The sequence below is a fragment of the Aptenodytes patagonicus genome, chromosome 1, assembly GCF_965638725.1.
Source record: "Aptenodytes patagonicus chromosome 1, bAptPat1.pri.cur, whole genome shotgun sequence".
NCBI classification, from domain to species: domain Eukaryota; kingdom Metazoa; phylum Chordata; class Aves; order Sphenisciformes; family Spheniscidae; genus Aptenodytes; species Aptenodytes patagonicus.
In genome coordinates this window covers 55,619,341-55,640,022 of record NC_134949.1, presented here as the reverse complement: position 1 = coordinate 55,640,022, position 20,682 = coordinate 55,619,341, and the positions used below count along the sequence as shown (strand labels likewise).

The following is a 20,682-nucleotide window of genomic DNA, read 5'->3' as shown; positions in this document are numbered from 1 at the left end:
GTTTGGGTGGAGAAGCAGTGGCACAGGGAAGGGTGCTGGTGGTGAGGAGGGTACTGATTGCAGCAAGTGTTACAGTAGTGTTTGGAGTGCTAACTACAAGTGAAGACAAGGGTGGCTAATTACAGACATGATGAGGAAGAGGAGGCAGGCTCAAGGAGGAGTGGTGAGGTCTGCGATTATGGCACTTTGCAATGAAGAAGCTGCTGCTCAGTGTGGGGCTACAAGCTCTGGTATTAACTGAAGCTGTGTTCTCCACATGTGCCAGCTTGTGGCTTGCTTGCTTCTCTTTCTATCTCACTCTTCACTTTCTTTGCTGCTGCAACATTTTCCCTGTTTGCATGTAGTGTGGAAAGAAATGCGTTAATGGTTTCATGCAGAAAAAAAAAAGAAAAAGAAATCTTAAATTAGACACTACCCCACTGGTGATGCATCCTGTGCCCCTTGACAGACAAATGCTAGCTGGGAGGTCTTCTCGGGAAGAACGAGGTTTTCCTAATGCTGCAAGGAAAAAAATCACAAGAAAGTTTAAAGGGGAGGGGGAACAAAAAAAAAAAAAAAAAAGAACCCTAATTGTTCTGAGACCTTCCTCAGCCCAAGGAAGGGTTAATGCTTTAAATGCACTGTAATTTCAGCGGCACTAAAAAACACGTTTCCATGGAAACATCAACCCACGGAGGGAGAGAAAAAGGGAGAAGGGAGAGGGAGCAGCAGCGCAGAGAGAGAGCAGCTCCTCTGGCAAAGGAGGAGCAGCCTCCAGACCCCCACACAGTTACCGATGGGAGTGATTATTTGTTTGTTTGTTTTACTTGATCTCCCCATGGAGATGCGATAGGGAAGAGAAGAAAGTGATAGGGTGCCATCTTGGCCGAACCGCTACAGACCCAGGAAAATCCAGTCACACTTTTTGGACCGAGTCTCCTTGCAGGCAATGGCTCTGCTTGTGTGAGCACTGTGAATTTGCTGCCCTTGCAAATGCGTGCATGCTTTCAACACTTAATAGACGTTGAATAACCCCCAAATCACTTGGGGTTTCTTGGTGCATTGAAAAAGTTAAGTTAGTCTGCTGTTTCAGAGAATGTAGCAAAGGGATTTATTTCAATCTCTCCAGCTAGTTTAGCCTTGTCTGGCTTCTGGCAGCTGTGAGAGGGACTTCTCTGGCAGATTTGAGTGGTTTTCTGCAAGCAAGAAATTCCTGAAAGCTCTAGAGGAAAATTGCTGTGCTCACCTGTTTGCTGGTCTTGAGTCCCAGGACAGAAACTGGAATGAGCTCTGGCTAAATACCAGGATGTCCTGATGGTTGACTCACAGCACACCAGCCACCTTCAGAAGACCAAAGGGGCTGTTGACATGCACATCTACTCAACCAGTTGTTTTAAGCTGTGGTCTCCAGCCGTGTGGGTCCATGGGAGATTTCTAAGGGATGTGCAAAAATGATTAAGAAAAGTAAGGCTGTTGTCAGTGGGATTAAATTCACTGTATGGGGACAGTTGACAGAGCTTGAAAAACATCATCCTGGGTGAAAAATCAGTATGAAGAGCCTCATCTGACTTCTGTTCTGTGACTGCTTGTCCTATCAATGTTTGTATGACTGTGCCCTAAGATGGATAAACAGATCTGAAGGACATCGCTTAACCTTTCAGTATTTGCCTGTTTCTAGTGGTATGGCTTCCATCAGTGACCTGTTAGGTGGGTGCCAAGGCATAATTATGACCCATTGTCAGCTGTTCTGACAAATGTAATTTTCTGTGCTTTTACTAACCCATGTAAGCAGATTTTTAGTCCTTTCAAGTGGGAGAAATACCTTGAAGACTAGTTTTACTTTGGAGAAAAGTGATGTGTTATCTTTTCCTAATGAATAAGAAAGGATGGAAAAACGTAGAAATAAAAAATAATACTTTAAAAAAGTAATTGTCAGGGATTTATTAACTCAGTAAAGCTTTGCAGCTTGATCCAATTTTGGACTGAACATTTAGTTTTTATTTTAACCAGTCACTGTAACAATTTTGACCTTAAAGCTTTTTTTCTATTAGTTATTTTCTTTTACTTAAAGGTTTGGTGAGTCAGTTCAGAAGTATATTTGTTTTTATCAAAGCTTTTTGGATAAAAAAATACTTTCTGAGAATAGACTGATTTCCTATGAGATTTATAGATATTTCCAGCTTTAACCAGACTATGCTCTTAAAACACTTTTCCTTGTTTCTGTTTTATCTCCAGTGAGGCCAGAAGGTGTAGAGGTATATTCTCAAGCTAGTTAGGGCTGTGTCAATTTCCCAGCAAAAAATATAATTTTGGAAGAAAAGTTGTAAATCAAATATTTTGAGTTTAAAATGGAATATTTTGACACGGAAATCCTATTTGCTGTCTCTTGTGGTTAGGAGCATGGGAATTTTATATTCCTGTTTCTCCTTCATGAAAATTGCACAGACTAAATCTCCAGTGATATCCCTTCCCCTGTTGAGGTGATGCTGTTCCTTGTGTAGAACTCTTGGGGTGGCACATTACAGATGTATTTTAACTGGGGCTTTTGTCCATAAAAGAAAGGGCAGGAGGTGTCATGCAACAGACCAGACTGTACGGGAGCATGACAATGCCAGAAGCTTCATTTTCTGTCCAATGTCATTACAGTTTTCAGATCTTATGGCTCTCTTTCTTTCTGACAAAATGTTGACCTCCTCATGAGAAAATGTTGTTGCCAAGTTCTTATCCCCCTTTCCCTTTTAAAAAGTGGTTTTGATAGGTAATTTTTCCTGGCTCTGGCATTTGTGAAAATAGGTCAGTCAGGATGTGTGTGAGAAGAGTTTGGCTTTGGTTGGGTTTTCAAGATATTGCTGTGACCGACAGCAGATGGGGCAAAATGAATATTTATCTGTCTCTTTTTCCCATAAACAGGTCACCTCATCCAAATTTATACCTACGTTTCCTACAAGTGACCTAGCTCTCACAGTCTGGCTTCGGTACTGTGAGCGGCAGCCTGGCAAAGGGAGTGTAAAATGCCACTGGTCATGAATGGTAGCACCTCTTTCCCCCTTTCTGTCAAAGGCAAAGACTGCATAGGACCAAGAGCAAAGGGAAGATCAGGTCCTAGATGGTATTAGGTACATGGAAGAAAAAGTTATTGTGGAAACTCTGAAACTCACTGAGCAGCCTTTCACCTAGGTGTCATTACTGTCATTTCTGCCCCAGGTTGGAGCTGACCCCATGTTCCCTGTCAAGGGGTAATTCGGTGACCCTGTGCAACGAGTCCCCTCTCTGTCCGCTTCCTGACAGACATCTGTCCGTGCTGCAAAACCCTGTGCTGCGGTGCTTGAGTTTCCTTTTACATTTTCGGGAGGGAGGGTGGGGACTGCACAGGCTGTGGAAAGTGAGCTTCACTTCTCGTTCTCAGGAATGGTCCCGTCTCATTAGGATCAAGCAATGAATGTAGGGAAGTGGCCCTGCCATTGCTCTGGCTCCCTACGTACTCTAAGGATAGATATATCCTCAGTCCCCAGGAACTGTCAGCTCATGAGTCTTTCTGAAATGATAAATTCATGGTAGATAAATAGAAGAAATGGGGAATAAAGTGGAAGTACCATTTTTTTATGATTAAGAGAGGGAGTGATGGAAAAGATTCATCCTTCCACTGTATATAGGAGCTGTCACTTGGAAGTCTCAGCACACATGTACATTGTTTTCAAAACAACTTTGCTGAATATGATGGAGAAACAGCAAGGACAGATCAGTAGAAATTTGTCTTCCACCAGAAATGGGTATTTCACAGGTCAGGATCAAACACCAAGAAAATTCATCTTCCTAGAGGTGAGGGGCCAGAATCTCAGCAGATCAAACAGTATCATCCGTAGATGATAGCTGAATATCACTGATTTATTCCAGCCCAGTATCTGCCCTCTTGTCTTTTAAAAAGGTGTGGACAGCAGGGAGAAACCAAATTAATCTCTTATATCTCTGTTATCTTGTAGCCTGAGGGATATTTCCTAATCTAGATGCTCTCCTAACCTCCTTGCTTAATGAAAACAATCTTGAGCTCTATGCGTTTATCTAAGCCTGCTGGTCAGGCTGGTTCCCAGTAGTATAAAATGGCTGTAGCCTGGACAGATTTTCTGGTGCAGGATGCCTGCACAATTTGGAATTTTGTTGGTCTCTTTTCAACACTTGCTTTCTTTCTTGCAGTGCATCTCCCCAGATTCAGTGGTAACACTGACAGTGAGAGAGAAAGGAGCAAATGAAGAAGAGCGAGATACTGTTCCTTTAAGGTTTAATTTTCCTAGTCAATTGTTGCTTCTATTTTTTTCTTATCTTGTTTTGTTTTTGTTCTTCATGATAGCAGAAAGAACAGAGTCCGTGCCCCTTGTTAAGTAAAATCAGCTGCACTTGTGCCCTTTGCGTGGAATCCTCTCACTGTAAATTGTACATGACACTGGACAGATGTTACACAGACACAGCCAGATGTGCCTGCCTTTCACAACTCCACAAGCCACTGGCACCGCAGCAGCAGGAGGCAGCGCAGGAGGCTGGGGCAGCGCAGAGCAGTGAGGGATGGGAAAGCCTCTGAAAGGCTCAGCCAGGGTCAGTACCAGCCATGGGGAAGTTTGATGAAAGGCCCAGGCGGAGCCCGTTCTCACCTTTTTGGGGGTGAGGAATGGGGTTTGATATCTCATGGAGACTGCCTTATCTCGAGAGACCTCGTGCACTCGCAGCTGGGTCTGGATGGCTGTTGTGCATGTATAGGCTGTCCTCTGAGGCAGAGGCAGCCATGGAAATGTCAAGCAATGGTATGGAGAAAAAATATCTGTATTATTTTAAGCTTCCCATGGGTTTGGAGAATGGAGGTTTAAATCAGAAGTCGAAGGGATCAGCTGCAGTTTTCTCATTAAAAAAATCTATACTATTTCAGTCTCTCAGATGAGAGCAGAAGCTATTAACAGCATAGTTAGTGCTGGTTAAACCTTCATTTGTCAATCACTTGCCACTTGAAGGTCAGAATTCCCATTTGTAGATAAATACACTGGTCCTAAACTCACTTTTCCCTGTCCTTTGAGTCCACCCACGTTTCTGTCTGTCCATCCTCATCCAGGAGCAGGCGTGTGGGGCAGGCAGGACCTGCTGCAGGGCAGGACTGATGCACTCTGCGAAGGCTGTTTGCATCAGCCCAGGCTGGGCAGATCTTCCTGGGGCTGGGCAAGAGAACGTGATTTGGAGCTGTGGGCACTTGTGCTGAGATGCAGTAACACGCTCGTCTTTGCTCTCTCCTGGGCATGAAGTGGGTCTGGGCAGGCAGCTACGCCTGTCCCTGGTACCTCTGGCTGGTGGGGTTTTAATGCTGTCTCTAGGGGAAAGAAAAAGGCTATTTCACTATGCAGATTCTGCGGGGTAAAGGCCTTGCACTGCCTTCACCTCACTGCTGTTATGCTGCTGCACCGGCCTCAGTATTTCATGCTACAGTGAATTTCCAAAGAGTTTGATGGTAGTCTGCATCCCCATCCCCTTATTCTGCATCGAACTCCGCTTGCCTTTTACCTTGCAAATCCTCTCCGGTTGAGGTACCCCATAGCCTTTCCTTCCCCACCCTCCACCTAACACCCTGTTTTTCCCTTGTGCGCTGGACTGCTGAGAGGACTCCCCAGTGCTGATGGTGGAGAGGCTGTTTTATTTATATGGCCTATCTTATTCAGGGAAGCAGTCGATGTTAGGATAATCACACTATTTCAGACAGACCGCTTGTCACATTGGAGAGTAACAAGCACTGACAGGGTGCAGGGGAGTGTGTGTGTGTGTGTGCACACATGTGAGGCAGGGAGTGAGATGGACTGAACCGGGGCATTGTCCAAATTTGCCTACCCAGTCAGCAGCTTCAGGAGGAGCTGATTCCCAGCAAGGCACTGGAGGCAGAAGTAGGAGTGGTTAGTGCTGATTTCAAATGCACCTCCTTCAGAGCTGTCTCTGGGGCAGAGATAAATTTGGTTAACGCCTTCCCTGTCTCCCCCCAAGTCCCCTCTGCCTGCCACATTTGCCTCTCCAGGCTTTCCCCATCACTAGCTGAAACCATTTAAAATGTCATCATCTCTCTGCTGGTCCTAAATTGGCCATCTGATGTGGTTTTAATGCTCTATTTCCTATGCCAACCAGGCCTGGAAACACTCTCCATTAGCTTGCAGGGCTGTCAGCCTCACATCTAGGGCGGTTGATGTTACCTAATGGTCAGAGCACAGGATGGGGAGTCGGGTCCCCCCAAGTCTGACTTGCTTTGTGCCCAAGGTCATGTCACTTCCTTCTTTGTTCCTGCCTCCTTGTCCGTACCACGGGGCTCACAATGTTAGCCTGTTTCCACAGTGTCGTGTGTGTTTTGCTCCCACGTGGCTGAGCTTGGGCATTGCGGCTGCTGCATCTCCACTGGGCTGGGGAAGGGCTTGACCCTTCTGTGCTTGCACCGAGCAGCTCCAGAAATGCCCACATAAGCAAAATTCTTTGCTGAAAGGTGTTTCTAGCAAATTAAATTAAATTGCCTGTGTCTGCCCCAGCCCCCTTTCTCTTTCTCTCTCCATCTTGGAGTCCAAAACATCCAGGGAATCATGGATTGAGCCCTTTGCAGGCACAGTTTCATCTTGGGTTACCTCACCTGCATGCACAGCCTGCTGCCCTGTTGTGCCCCTGTTGCAGCTGGTGGCTCAGTGCAGACATGCCAGAGAGTCTCCCAGCCCCCTGGTTGCCTGTTTGGGGACTGGAGCGTGTGTAGGCTGTAGGAAGGAAACAAATCCCCCTGGCCAGAGCAGGCAGCAGTAGTGCTGGTGTACCAGGGCAGCGCTGCTGCCAAAGGGGATGACTCTCGCTGCAGTAGTGATGGAGGGAAGAGCCACTCAAGTGTGGCTGCCTTGCAGCAGGCTGCTGACTTGGCCTGCCAGGGAGTCCTTCAAGACCTGACGCTTTGTCATGCAGGTGTCCCCTTGCCCAGCACGCCTGAGCAAGCCCCACAGCGCCCAGGGTGCCACTTTTGCCCTGCATCCCTGTGTAGGCAACGGTATCCAGCAAGCCGCAGTAGTGCAGGGAAAGCTGGGGGGCAGCTGCTGCTTCTGCACTCCTCCTGCAAACTTTGGTAAACATGTTGCTAATGGGTTCGAGAGAAAACCCTCTGAAGAGTTATTGTGACAAATTTGGAGACTAATTTCAGTCATTAAGGTGCGAAGCGAGGGATTTTAGTGCCGCTTTAAGTGTAAATCTCAAGGCAGCTCCAAGGATTGGAGTCGCTGATGATCCCTCTTTGATTATTATTAGTGGTTCTAATCTTTCTGGCGGAAAATGAACAGAAATGGCACCTTCTTGTGTCATATCTGTTGCTGATTTCTGTGAACTCTTCTTGTCAGGCTGTGCAAGGGAGATTCCCATAGTGGCATAATTCTCATGTGGGAGGGGAAAGAGGGCTGAGAACTGTTTAATACTGCTGTTTGTTTAATTAGGTATTGGCAGTGCTTTCTAACTACTGACATATAAAGCTGCAACTCCCATCAGGCTAACAGCATCCTCATCTTCTTGGAGCCTTGCTTTGTCTTGACTCTGATGGCCAGTGCAGAGAAGTCATGAAATGGGTACAACTGTAATCTTGGTCCACTGGAAAGTCTTTCCCACCACCAGAACCTTACATAGGTCTGGTAGGCTGCACGTACCTGGCGATGGTCTGTGCCTGGCATTCCTCAGTACCAGAGCAATGCAAACAGCTGGGAAAGAAACGCCAGAAAAAGAGCATGTGTGGTCCTGACATGGGATCTTTTACACCACTGCAAACAATTGCATGGCTAAGATTTTCCACGCGGCTGATGTTTTGGGGTTCTCTTAGTGTTTGGGTGCTGAATGGGTCTGGCTTTGGAAAGTAACCAATAGTCTGCCTTTGAAAATTGTCCTGTTGCAAATGTTTCACGCTGGGCTCCCTTATGGCTGTGTTTCCTATGCTGTGCATGTCCCCTAAAGGTCACAACATGGAGCAAGTATGGAATTTCCTTTAGAAGTGAACATAATTGCTGATTGCACTTTGTAATGGGAAATTAGTGGATGAGTTTGGTTGATTAATGGAGTTAGGACAAAAAAGTTTGTGAAAAGGAAGAAGCTAAAATCATGACCTGCTTTTTTATTTGTTTGAAGAAGTTTCCCTGTTACCAGTGCTTTCATTAAATTAGCAGGGAGTTCTCTGTGTGCAGATAGTGGGAAAGTGTGAATCCACTGAAAGAACAGATTTTTTTTTTTCTTTTTTTTCTTGAAATTGGTTCAAATTGAGTTCAGAAGGGACAAACTGAAGCCGAATATCAGGAAATGTTTCCTGGTGTCATGGTGTAATACAGCAGAAGAATCTCTCACATCTGTAATGGAAATGTTGCTTGTGTAATTTATAGAACTGGGCAAAGCACGGGAGGGCAGAGTCCTGGGGCTAGCCCCGCAGGCAGCTTGGTCACCTCAGCCTCTCACAGTGACATGATGCTACTGGTGCCCGAGCAGGTGTATAAAGGCAAAATCTACTTCATGCAACAGGATTGTGAATTGAAGTGAAATATATGAACAGGGGAAACTGTCAGAGTGCCACGGAGATGTCATATAAGCCACTGAACTGTGAAATGTGTATTTGCCTCCTCCTCTTCCCCACAGTGTCATTCTGGATGGCATGACAGTTAAGAAAACAATAGACTTGATTCTCATTTACAGCAACACTACTTTAACATGCTTTCACGATGCAGCAAGGCCTCAAAATGAGTGTAGCTGTAATCTTGGTCCACTTAAAGGTCTTTCCCACTGCCAGAGCTGAGTGAAGAGGCCTTAGGATAAATAAGATTGAAGCCCGGACTGTTTAATAGTCCATTTGTACAGCTGACAGGAGATGCCCCAAAGGGGAGTGCCTTGTGCAGAAGTGACGGGGCCTTTCCAGACAAAGAGAATCATTAATGTTGGCTGCAGGGATTTGCGGGGCTGATCACCCTTTAGTTTGATCTTGCTGGATATAAGGCATGGCTCTGTCCCTAGGGAAAAGGACTTTCACTGGACTATCTCAACATCCACTGTCCCTATTCCTAAGCTGCTTCAGAGGATTGCTTTGGGCCCTGCGAGGCGTGCTGGCTCTGATAGGGATGGATCTTCTCGCAGGTGTGCTGCTCCTTCCTCTGCTCCCTGCAGCTTCCCTTATCATTGCCTTGATGTTTGGGCTGGGAAGAGGCTGTCTCCACTGCTTCACCTGTAGGCTATTGCTGTCCTCAATTGAAATGTGAAACCCCCTTTGGAAAGTGAGCAAAGTATAGGCTGTGGAGCATGTTTACACAGATAATTGCTATGGATCCCTCTGCCCTTTGGGGTAAGGGGAAATCAAGGACCATGGGAACACATGTGTGCACGTGACTCTTAGTTGTACTTTCAGGAATTCATTGAGAGCCAACGTGGGACATCGCTTCCCTATCCCAGTCACAAAATGGGGGCAATTGCCTTGCCTTGCCTGATTGTCCAAGTTCCTGGAGTAATTGTCATGCTTCTCCCACCCCTTTCCTCTTAGATTTTCCTTTGCTGTCCCCAGCTTCATAACACTGTTTGCACTGTGCTCCTACCATCCTGGTGTAAGCTACAGGGCGGGGGGGCAGGTTCTCGTTTCAGGTTTGGTTCCTGAAAGTGTTAACGTTCTCCTTGCTCTTTTTTCTCTCCTGCAGGTACCTGATCAATGTCACCTTTGAAGGCAGGAATTTGTCATTCAGTGAGGACGGATACCAGATGCATCCCAAGCTGGTGATCATCCTTCTGACCAAGGAGAGGAAGTGGGAGAGGGTAGGACATGTTTGGTAATTCTCAAACTGTGTCAGGGAGAAGGAGGATGGGGGAAGGCTCCAGGCGAATAATCCCCCCCACCTTTCTGTACTTCTTATCAAGGGCTAGCAATCTCCTCCTTGCATCCTGGACCACTGGTATCTCCAATATCCAGGCTGCTGTCTTCTCCATGCAGGATGCCATTACATTCTTCCATCAGCATGCATAAAAAATTCATCAGCTCCCTTTCTGTAACCTCTGAACATAAGTTTACCTGCCTTTCAGAGAAGAGACCTCTTCTGTGCCATGGGTTTCAATGACAGAGACAGAAAATATTTCTCTGCATGGCTTGGAGGCAGTGAAGTTCTGTATGCTAAATGACTGTGATTGAGCTACAGCCACAGTTAGTAATATATGCCAGTGTTAACTGTGTTTGATATATCTGGCCACTGTCATTTGCAATGGGATGGTACATTAAGTAAGATGTATATGTGAGATCACATCAAGTTGTTCAAAGATCCAAATTTGCATATTTCTGAATAATTTGCATGTAACCCAAAGCACCGTTTTAGAAATGGTGTGGATTTCTGTGTTAGTGCAAAGCTTTGGTTCATTTCACCTCCCACATAAATGTCAGTGGTCCAGGCTCAGAACAAGCACTCCCAAAGGGTTTGAATTGAAGTAGAGGGGGTAGTTTGAGGGCTGCGAAAATAAGATATAAAAAAGTGATGGGGGTGAGAAGTCAGAGCAAAAGCGAGGAGAATTCAGCAGAGCACTCAATGGATATGAAGCAGAGCTCGATCTGGATGTGATCATGTGTATGGCTTAGAAAAATGTCCCTTTGCCCCACCAGGCAGAGAAAGCCTTCTCTCCTTGGCTGCTTGTTCCCTACATGGACTTGCAGGTGGCCTGCGTGGCCAAAGCCAGGAAGAAATTCATGGGGAAATGAGAATGAAATAGGGGGCTGTCTGGAGAAGTGCATTCAGAAGAGGGCTGGAGGAACAATTTTTGAAGGTGGCAGAAAAGCCATTGCATTAGTGCCTGGCAGGCCCTAAGGTCTCAGTAGTTGCAGGAGTTTGGGAGGAGGGTGAAAGGCCCTAGCTTGTGCCTGGTTTCCAGGAAGACCCGTCTACCTCATGCTCTTGGCACTGTGCAGACCAGATGGTCTGGGAGAGTCAGCAGAGGTCTCAGTGGGACAGGAGCATGAGAAAATGTATGTCATGGCATCAGCACGTGTGGACAACCCTTAGATGTGTTTGGAGGCAGGCTGGCTGCTCACGGGGTGAGCAGGCAAGGATCGGGCTGCAGAGACCTCACGTCAAGCTCTGTCCATCACACAGCTTCACTAAAGTCCACCAGGCAAAGTCCAGGAGAATTTGTTCCTAGCTGGCACCAAATTTGTTCTCACAGAGGAAAACTCAATTGTCAGAGCAGGAAAACGAGGCAGTAGCAGCATGAATCCTGCTAGGGATTATTAGCAGGGCCAGCTGTGGGGAATCTGTTGCAGGCATGCTCTGCAGGCTCTGGGGAGGCACAGCTAAACGCAGTCCTGTTTTTATCCTGCTTCTCACACACATTACCCTGTTACACCCTCAGTGAGGGCTCAGGGGCTTCCATTAGTGGAAAGAGGGTTCGTTCAGTCTCTGAGAGCATATCCGTGGTCTCTCAGATGAACCAGACAATTAGTGGAAGGGATGCTGGTGAGCTGGAGTTTTGGGGTTAGACCTGGGACCTGCCTGAGCCTTGCTGTCTGTGGGGACCTCTTGGCATCCATTAAACCAGAACAGTTCTTCATTTCATAGGCGCTGGGGCTGGATTGAAATGAAGCTATGATGAACTATGATATTAGTGGTATGAAAAGCCCATAATGCTTCCTGAACACAAATGTTTTACCTCGAAGTGGGTGTCTCGCTTAGTGGGAAGATCAGATTATTATAATCAAACTCTGAGCTCTTTGAATTTTACACTGACAGGTTCTTCCTGGAAAATGCAGAAGTCATCTCCACCATGCTCTGATCACAGACAAATACCTTTCATACCTGGAACCTCATACTCTTTTTCTTAATTTTCTCCATTCAGTGGAAATGCAAACATTAAAATATAAGGGTGAAACAGAGCTCTTTGTGGCAAAGATCATCATTTTGTTCCGTGTTTGCAGAGAGTCAGGCAAAGCAGAGTGCTGGCCCTTAACAGCAGCTCCCAGGCAATGCCACAATACAATCCATAAATTATTCATATATTATTAGCACACAATCCCAATACCTTTGTAAGTGCATTGCTTTGCAGTGTAAAATCATCCAAACTCTCACAAATTTTTGCTAAATTAGCAAGGTGCTTTGTCCTGGCAACTTCCAGGCAATATATAGAAGAAACTGCGCAAAGCACAGAAGAGTTTCCAAGTCAAACACTCAGGCAGTAGGAGACGAGAGATGAAAGGCTGCATGGGAAACACTGATTCAGTCCACTTGTGTGTGTTCACTATAGCTAAGTCTTTAATTACATTGCTGCACACTTTTATCCATAATCAGATGCTGTGCCTGAAAGGAATATCAAGAGGTCATTTAGTCCCTCCCTATGCCCAAGGGAGGGATCAACTAGGCTGAAATTATTCCTGACAGATGTTTGTCTCACCTGTTCTGGGAGTCCTTTGATGCTAGAAACTCCATGAAATCCTGAGGCAATCTCTTCCATGTCTTCTTTCTCCTTATCCTGGAAAGTTTTTCTAATGTCTAACCTAGATTTCCCTGACTGCAGTTTAAGCCCATTACTACTTGGCATCTGCCTATTGGACACAGAGAATTGTTTATTCTCTTCCTCTTTTTATCTTCCCTATGTATGTTTGAAGGCTTCTATCATGTTGTCTCCCAGTCATCTCTGCTGTAGATTAAACAAGAATTTGTTCAGTCTCTCCTGGTAGGTCATGTTTTCTAGTCTCCTGACCATTTTTATTAGTCTCCTCTGGATTTAGTGACACAGTTTGCTGCTCTGTACAGCTTGGTGCAGTTGATTTTTGAAAGATGGCAAATAGATTGTGAGGAGTACGTCTCATGGGGTATATATATATAAAAAGAAATGTTTTAAAACAGGTGCGAAGCCTTCCATTTTCTGAGCAGCAAAGGTGCAGACAGTGACTGAACTGTTTCGGGATTTCAGGTCTGTGAATTTTTTTGAGATTTTGATTTTCATCCCAATTTGGGAAGAAATATCTTCAAAATCTCACCAGTTATTTCAGAACAGGAATTCATTTTCCAGAAGAGCTACAGCTGTCCCCAGACTCTAATGATGATAAATCTCCTCCTGCATCCTTCAGACAGACTGAAGCCTTGTAGGACTGACAATCATGAAGGAACACGTAGAGCAACCACTTTCTGGAAAGAGGCATAGCCTGAGCTCTTCTGCTCTTGTAGCCATGAGTAATAATTCCTCTTGTGATAAGCAAATGTGCTGCATGTCATTCACTTCTCTGTTCTCTGCTCCTTAGGGGCAGAATGCTGCATGCCTTCCCTCACTACCTTTTAATTAGCTAGTTAGTAGAGCTCTTTGCTTCACTGGCCAGACAGTCTAGGTGTGTTTTTGGTGCCTAGATGCCCCTGTTGTATTTATCATAGAGGGGCAGGTATGCAGATGGAGGTGGTGAAGGAGGTCCACCCTTATGCCCCCTGAAGGGCCCTGCCTCAGTGCAGCAATGAGCTGGGGCCAGAAGGTGAGGGGGGCAAGGTAAGCCAGAAGCTCGGTACTACACTAGGTTTTCTGTCTGTGGGTTGTGATGTTTTGTGTGGGAAGAGTTTTCACCCAGGCTTTTTCTTTACTTTACTGGTTGCCTTTCTCCTCTGCTTTTCTATAATCCCATATATGATGAGGACATTTCTGTGTTCATGATCCCTTCATGAGAGCTGGCAAGTGCTGCTGTCCAGCTCTTGCTCACATCCACCTTCTCTGCTGAGGCAGGGCACAGCAGTCCTGTCCCATTAGCTCCCAGCTCCTCCTGCCTGCTGCCTCACTTTCCCCCAGCAAACCTGAGGATTTTATTATCTCTGAGGCCCTCTTTGGGATTCTTTCTCTACTTTAATTTCTAGTGAGTTTTGCATCACTTCTATCACTAGGTTGTTCTCAGCCTCTCCCTTTTGCTGATGCTTCTCTGCCTTTTCCCTTAGGTGTGTCACTGGGGATTCAGAGCACCTTTCCATGTGGCTCATGACAGCAACCTCTTGTGCCACCCCACAGAGCCTTTTGATTTGCAGGCTCCCTGGGGCATCTCTTACCATGCACCCTCCAATAACTCCTACTCCTGGCTGGACAAGCAAAGCCCCAGGTGATGGGTTTGGTCAGGGTGCCACTACAAGCCATCTTGGAGGAGGACAGACGGGAAACTTACGCTGAAAGATTCATTCTCCCTGCTGCATGTGCTAATTCTCTGCCCCTATCAACCCTCACCCCCCTCAGCAGATAAGATGCTTGCCCGCTGCTCCTATAATTATCAGTGTTTGACTTCTGAACTTTTGAAAATCAATTAGCAGCATCTGTTCTGTTTCCTCTAGCCGTCGGTGTGGCCATGATTGCAAATTCACGGACAGGCTGCTCTTAGCGTGTTCCCCTACACTGTTGCACACATTAGTGCTGCCTGGAAATGGGGCCATTTGCTGTGACATGCTGTCAGCTGCCTCAGTGACTGTAGACTTCCAGTGCTTCCTAATGCTTCAATAGGGTGAAAAATGGTCCCACTACTTGCTGCCACATGGGCTTTCCAGAGATATGTTCAGCCTGGATTGTAGTCCACATAAGGTGAGTTCCCTGTCCCCTGCTTGGGACAGAGCAGTGTTATGCCCATCCATGCTTGGGAAGGGTTCCTTCGGGATGTGAGAGGGAGCTACAGAAAGGAAAGAAGGATTTAGAAAATAAAAATGGAAAAATAAGGTTTGTTCTATCTAAAAAAAGAGTAAGGGGAACAAGATAAGTCTTTGGCCATTTAAAACATTGTCGAAAAAAGGACATTATGGTCAGTTGCTTTTCATGTCCACAGTAAGCAGAAAGAAGACATCTTGCTAAATTTTCAAGCAGAAATATTTCAGTTAGATATGTAGGGATCTGTCTAATTGTTAGCATGGTGAGACATGGTGAGGCTCATTTGCTGGTGAGGCTCATTTGCTGGAGGACACATGGAAAAATATCCAGCAGCATGGGGTCTAAATCTATCTTGTCCTGCCTCAGTGCTGGTGGATGCAGTAAGTGATCTCTTGTGGTTCTCTGCCAGCCTACATTTCTGTGATTAGATGAACAAGATGAACCTGGACAGTGTCTCACAAGAGACCACTTATTTGATAGGAAAGAAAAACTGGGTTATGGACAAGCTGATCAGCAAAAACTTCAAGCCTCGTCCAGTGAGGACATAATTTCTGCAAGCTTCTACCATGTACCTTCTGTATGAGCAGGCAGTTGGCGCATGAAGGCTATTGTGGATGGCTGCAAACAAAAGCCCTTATGGAGGCACTTGTCACCTCCTGCAGTCTGCAGCTTTGGAGGGCTGATGAACCCCACAGAGATGCTGAAGAGGCTGTAGCTTTTGATGATGATGCAGCCTTCAGGCCTGGTCTCAAGTCTTTCTGTGCATTAAAAGAAATATTCACTGTCATTTCTTTGTGTGCTTCAGTGTCCCAGTGGCAGAAATAACAGGGGAGGGGGGAAGAGGACTGAAAATCTGATCAGTATTCTTGGCTTTTAGTAAGGGTCTGTGTCGTACTGGCCGCTCCCTGAAGAACCAATATGAATCATGTACCTGTTACATTGCCTAGCAGAAGGAAGGATTTAGATTTTTTAATTTCATTTTCTGAAGAAGGCTCTTTAAAAATAAGAGAGGAACAAGAATGTAGGATTGTGAGGTGAAAACTGCGGCTGTACAAATCCAAGCATCTTCTCTGAAGGCCCTCCCCTGCCTTTGGAAAGATGACTAGATTGTTTGAGACAGTTTCCTCCTTGTGTTGTCTGGTGCCCACCTGAGCAAACCTTTCTGATCACTTGCACATGCATGCACAGGTGTGCTTGCCTCCCTGGGGTAGAAGTTACTGCCTTTGGTCAGGTTCTGCTCTGTATGTGGAGTTTTGGCACCTTGACAGCATGTCCAGGGACTTCGGAGAGGAAATGTTTTTTATCCCACCGACTCCTTTTATGGTGAGACAAGATTGGATTGTTGTTGCCAATCAGTCTTGTTTTGCTAATTTCCCTGTGTACATGGGGATTTATGACTCATTGTCCCTGAGGAGAAATGGCATAGGAGTTTGTTTAAACCTACTCAGAGTTAGTGACTGATTTTGTTCCCATAGAACCAGTTTTTAGGAGGATATAGCTTCACTTAGGGCAGATGAACTGTTCTGAATTTAAGCACATATGGCTGAAATTAGAATGGGAGTCTGTAAATGCATGTCCCCCCTTATTTGTAAGGTGTTCTTTCTGGACATTTCTCTAAGAGACCGTAATTTCCTGAGTCCCTTGCTTCTCATTAGACAGCAGACTTGCATCAAAGAATACATATTTTATGGATACCCCACTCCCAAGTGAGTGTCCCTTAGATACCTGATCTAGGTCACATCTGATGGCTCTGTTGATGACCCTGATTCAATCAGACAACCAGATGGCTTTATTTGTGCACCTATGCTGCACCCACTGTCAGGATTTGGCCTGGCTTCTCACAGTTGTACAGGATTTAACTGTATGTATTTTTGGCTAGTTATGGCCATGTTAATCTTACGCTGACTCCTAAGAAGAAGGGCAGATGCAAGTGCCGCACAAAGCTTTCCTTATCAGGTGATAAATGGAACAATCTTTCTGAAAAAGCCTCCTACGTAAATCTTGTGGACATGCTGATCAAATAGTATCTTTGCTGACTGATTGTATCAGACCATAGGATTAGATTACTGCATCCTGCAATAATGAGCTAGTCCATCTCTTTGACCAAAGAGGACACTAGCTGGGTCTCTCCTCCTAAGCACTGGATATTATGTCAGTGTAAGTTGTTTGCTCTCTTTGCCTCTTGCTGAAGCAGTTCCTGACTTTGTTTGCTTGAATTTTGGAGTGTATTTGTATGATTCATGAGCCTGCAGAAAAATATTCTGGCTCTTCTCCACCAGGCCCTACTCCTTGGCTACCAGAGGGAATTCTTACACTGAAACAATGACAGCTTCTTGGAGAGACGTTGTCCTCTAATGCAAATCAGATATTGGAAAATCTGGAGATCTTTATTAAGCCCAGGCCGTAGTTAGAATGCCTCCTACCATTTCCGTGATGGTGTAGCTGATGAGGGTGATAGTAGCCATCTGACCTTTACTGGGGTTCCCAACCTGACTCCTTAGACAGGGCAACCCTGAGGACTGTGCCCAGTGTACTAATGTGGTAAAGCCATCCAGCCACGGGAGAAGACTGCTCTTGCCTTGGTTGCGTTCTGGATGAGAGCTCTAGTCTGGGGCTTTCTTCCAGCTGACTTGCCCATGCCACACAGCGAGGGGGGTCACTGTTCCCCCTTGCCGCATCTACATGCAGTCACCTCTCGCGCGTCATCATTGCTGTCCCCAGCACCCAGTTATGGACTTGGGACTCTGCTTTGCAGGGAGCTGTGTGAATGCTAACCAGAAAGGTGGCTCCTACCCCAAAGTGGTTACACTTTAATTAGAAGACAAAAGGCAGCAGATGGGTACAGATGGACCAACGGGGGAGTACAAGGGAACAATCAGACAACATTAGTCAGCATGGTAGGCAGCAGGCTTTACACACCAACTGCCTAACTCTTGTGAAGGCTTTGATAGGCAGTGGAGAATTATAACCAGCTTTGTGCAGGCTTATGGGGGCCTCATTGAGAGTGTGAAGGGCAGATGGGAAAAAGCAGTAAAGGTGATTTTGCATGCTTGGAGAGCTGCGGCTGAGAAGATGCAACAACTCAAAAATACCCAGTGCTGCTGGAAAATTTCCAGTCATCTTAACATCCGAGGGGATAATCCTAACTTTACAGAGAACCAAAAAAACCTGTGGTAAGGCTACGTCTTGTGATGCAGCACCACCTCTCAGTGCAGGGCTGGTGCACGAGTGCCAGAGCCACATTGCTTGTTGTCAAAAACCCTCCTGCTTGCCACCAGCTTGGAGGTTTCCGTGGCATGTCAGATGCTGCTGGTATCTGTGTCCCTTTCATCGTGAGCATTCAATTGATTGTAGGAGTGTGTTATCCCAGCATGTTGACAATAAACCTCCATATCTTAATTCAGGTAATAGCTGAGCTGCTGCGGGAAGATGAGCTTTCAAGCATGGGTACAGTAATTAAATATTCCTATCACAATGCAGTATCAAGGATCCATCCTATCATCCCTGATCAGTCCGCAACATCCTCAAAAAAACAGGAAGGGAGGTTTGATTTGGTTAGAAATGAAAGAAAGAAACATAGCTGTTGTTTTGTATTTTTTGGTGAATGAAAACAAATTCATATTTCTTTTTGAGTCCACACAAAATGTTTTTCTGACCTGAAAAAAAAAAAAAAAATCAGGTCATTTAAACATAGTAAAAACATTTTGTAACATAGACCAGTTTTGACAGAAAAATGTCACGTGAAAATGAAATTTTCTAAAGCTTTCATTTTATGCATTGAAATTTTTAAGCAAAGCATGTCATTGTGAAAAGTCTAAGTGATATATGCTGACATTCTAAGAATTCCCTCCCTTGCCCTCTCTTCAGGCCAAAACTCTTCTATAATTTCAATCTAAGCACAAGAATGACTTTTTCCCCAAAATCCATTTACGAGTGAACTGACTATCAGCCCAACAGTAATTGCTCCAGCTGTACTCCGCTCAGGAGTGACATGGGCGGGTTGTGTGTCCTACAACACTGGACGGATACACAGCACAGCAAACTTCACTTTCCCCTGCTTTGTCCTCAGCCACGTACTGGAAATCACTTCAGGGAGTCTGTAGCAGCCAGAAACCACACAGGTTGCCCTAGTGCCATTGGAAGAGGCAGTTTATTTCCTGTTGCTTTTGGTGGCCAGACAATGCAACGAAAATACAGCTGAGGAAAGCATGGGAATTTTGGCAACTTTAAGATTTGAAATTTGTGAAGACATGAGGGCAGAGAGGAAGCAGCCAACCAAACTGAGTCTGGAGAAAGTGCTAGCATAGCTTCTGCTGAAGGAGGCTCACAGTGAGTGAATGTGCCCCCGGTGCCTGAGGGTGTGTTTTCATCTGTTTGGTTGCATTTGCTCAAGACTCTGTCTCATGTCGATGATGTCTTTGTTTGGCCTGTGAATCCTTTGCTTTTTCTATTTTTACATTTCCTGAATGTTGTTAACTGGAGGCTCTGTCTTCCTTCCATGGGGCCTGAGAGAAGGGAGATGCTGCTGTGCCCTCACTGCATATTCATAGGACCCTATGTTTTTCTTTCTTCTGCCTTTTTCTTTTGGTTTTGTTTTTCTTTCTGTTCCTCCTCCTCTCCCCCATTTTTTTTTGCTAGGGTTTTGGCAGTTTGCTTTTCCTGGAGTAGAAGTGTGGCCACATTGCTTCTGAATGCATTTGAAATAAATTTTTCTTAATATGAAATTGCTTAGACTTCTGTTCAGTAAGCAATAGCTTGTTTGTTGTGTCTTTGGCTTGGTTTCTTTCCTCTGGTGTTGGTTCTGGCCAGTGTTTCTGTGCTCGGTTCTCACACGCTCCTTGCTTTGGGTTTGAATCCTGATTGTGTGTGGTTGACTTGGCTTGATGCTGACCTGCATCTTGGCAGTATTTTTTACTAGGCCAGGACAGTCTTTTCCCCTGTGGTTTTTTCTGCGCTGTTATGTGTTAACTTTGCTGCTTTTCGAAGGTATCTCGGTGTTAAAACTGTGGTTATCACTGGAGCTACTGTGTGCTTGAGTTACTCTCGCTGCTCATGAACTCTGGCATGCGTTTAGTGTCATTGATTTGAGCATACAATATGTTCAGCGTCGTTTGTTTTCCCTCTGCCTGAACTGTGTTTTCCCTGAGTCTGTAATTTTTTCAGACTGCCTTTGGTAACGTTAGATCCCGGCACTCACTCTTTCATTGCCTCGTAGTGGTGTCTGAGTTCCTGTCACTATCCTTTGGCCTTTCTTCCTTGTGAAAGGCTCTGGCATTTACTGACCTGGGTTTATTTCTAAAATGTGCTGGGGGTTGTGCTGTCTTCTGCTGAGTCAGCAGTTTGCTAGGCTTATTTAATTTCCTTCTGCTGGGCTAGCTGCATTCTGCAATGTCTCCCACCATGCCAAGCCTGGAAGATTGTTTGACAGCCTTTTTCTTGTTCCTGTTTAAGCTTTCGACTTGGTCTGCATTTTGTGTGACAGTTTCTGGTGCTTGTTTCCCTTAGGTTTATTTCCTCGGTTCCTGTACATAGTAATGACTTACATTTCTATTGTTCCTTCCTTCGAGAAGGATCCTGAGCACTTTGCAAAATTAACATACAGGCAACATTTCACTATGAGTAACGTTCAGCCGCTTGTGTGGTGGAATGGGGTTAGGCTGTTTAATGATGCAAAACAGCACTGCACAGCCATGTAGGGTAAGAAAGAGGACTCTCAAACGGAAGGAGGCAAGGAATTTTTAATTGGACTCTGGCCAATTTTGTCCCCAAAGTCTGTTTTTGGGGACAATGACATGGATCATTAAAGACGAGGAGTTATAAGGCCTGTGTCCTTTCCTTTCCAGATGATAATGGCCAAGCCTCAGATATATGGTGGGAGGAACAAACAAGTCTGTGAAAACACATAGTTTGGGATCAACAAAAATATTCATTAATTTTGGTCAGATATGGAGGATTTATTTTGGAAGTTTTATTGCTGTAAATGAAACCTGACATTTCAGTGTTTTCATGTAGACTTGCAAAAGCCTTTAGATACCATTCACAGAGGTGACGTGGAGGAGGAAATGGCAGCATCTT

The 20,682-nt window shown here is 45.4% G+C and overlaps 1 protein-coding gene across 2 annotated transcripts in view; it reads left to right on the top strand.

Moving 5' to 3' along the window:
- GRIN2B (glutamate ionotropic receptor NMDA type subunit 2B) overlaps nucleotides 1-20,682 on the top strand; it is a 205,759-nt gene that overhangs the window by 118,884 nt on the left and 66,193 nt on the right. For both annotated transcript variants that reach the window (XM_076336352.1, XM_076336362.1), the window contains one exon: nucleotides 9,672-9,786. In XM_076336352.1, coding sequence (XP_076192467.1) covers nucleotides 9,672-9,786 — 115 coding nt within the window. The remainder of the gene's footprint in view (nucleotides 1-9,671; nucleotides 9,787-20,682) is intronic.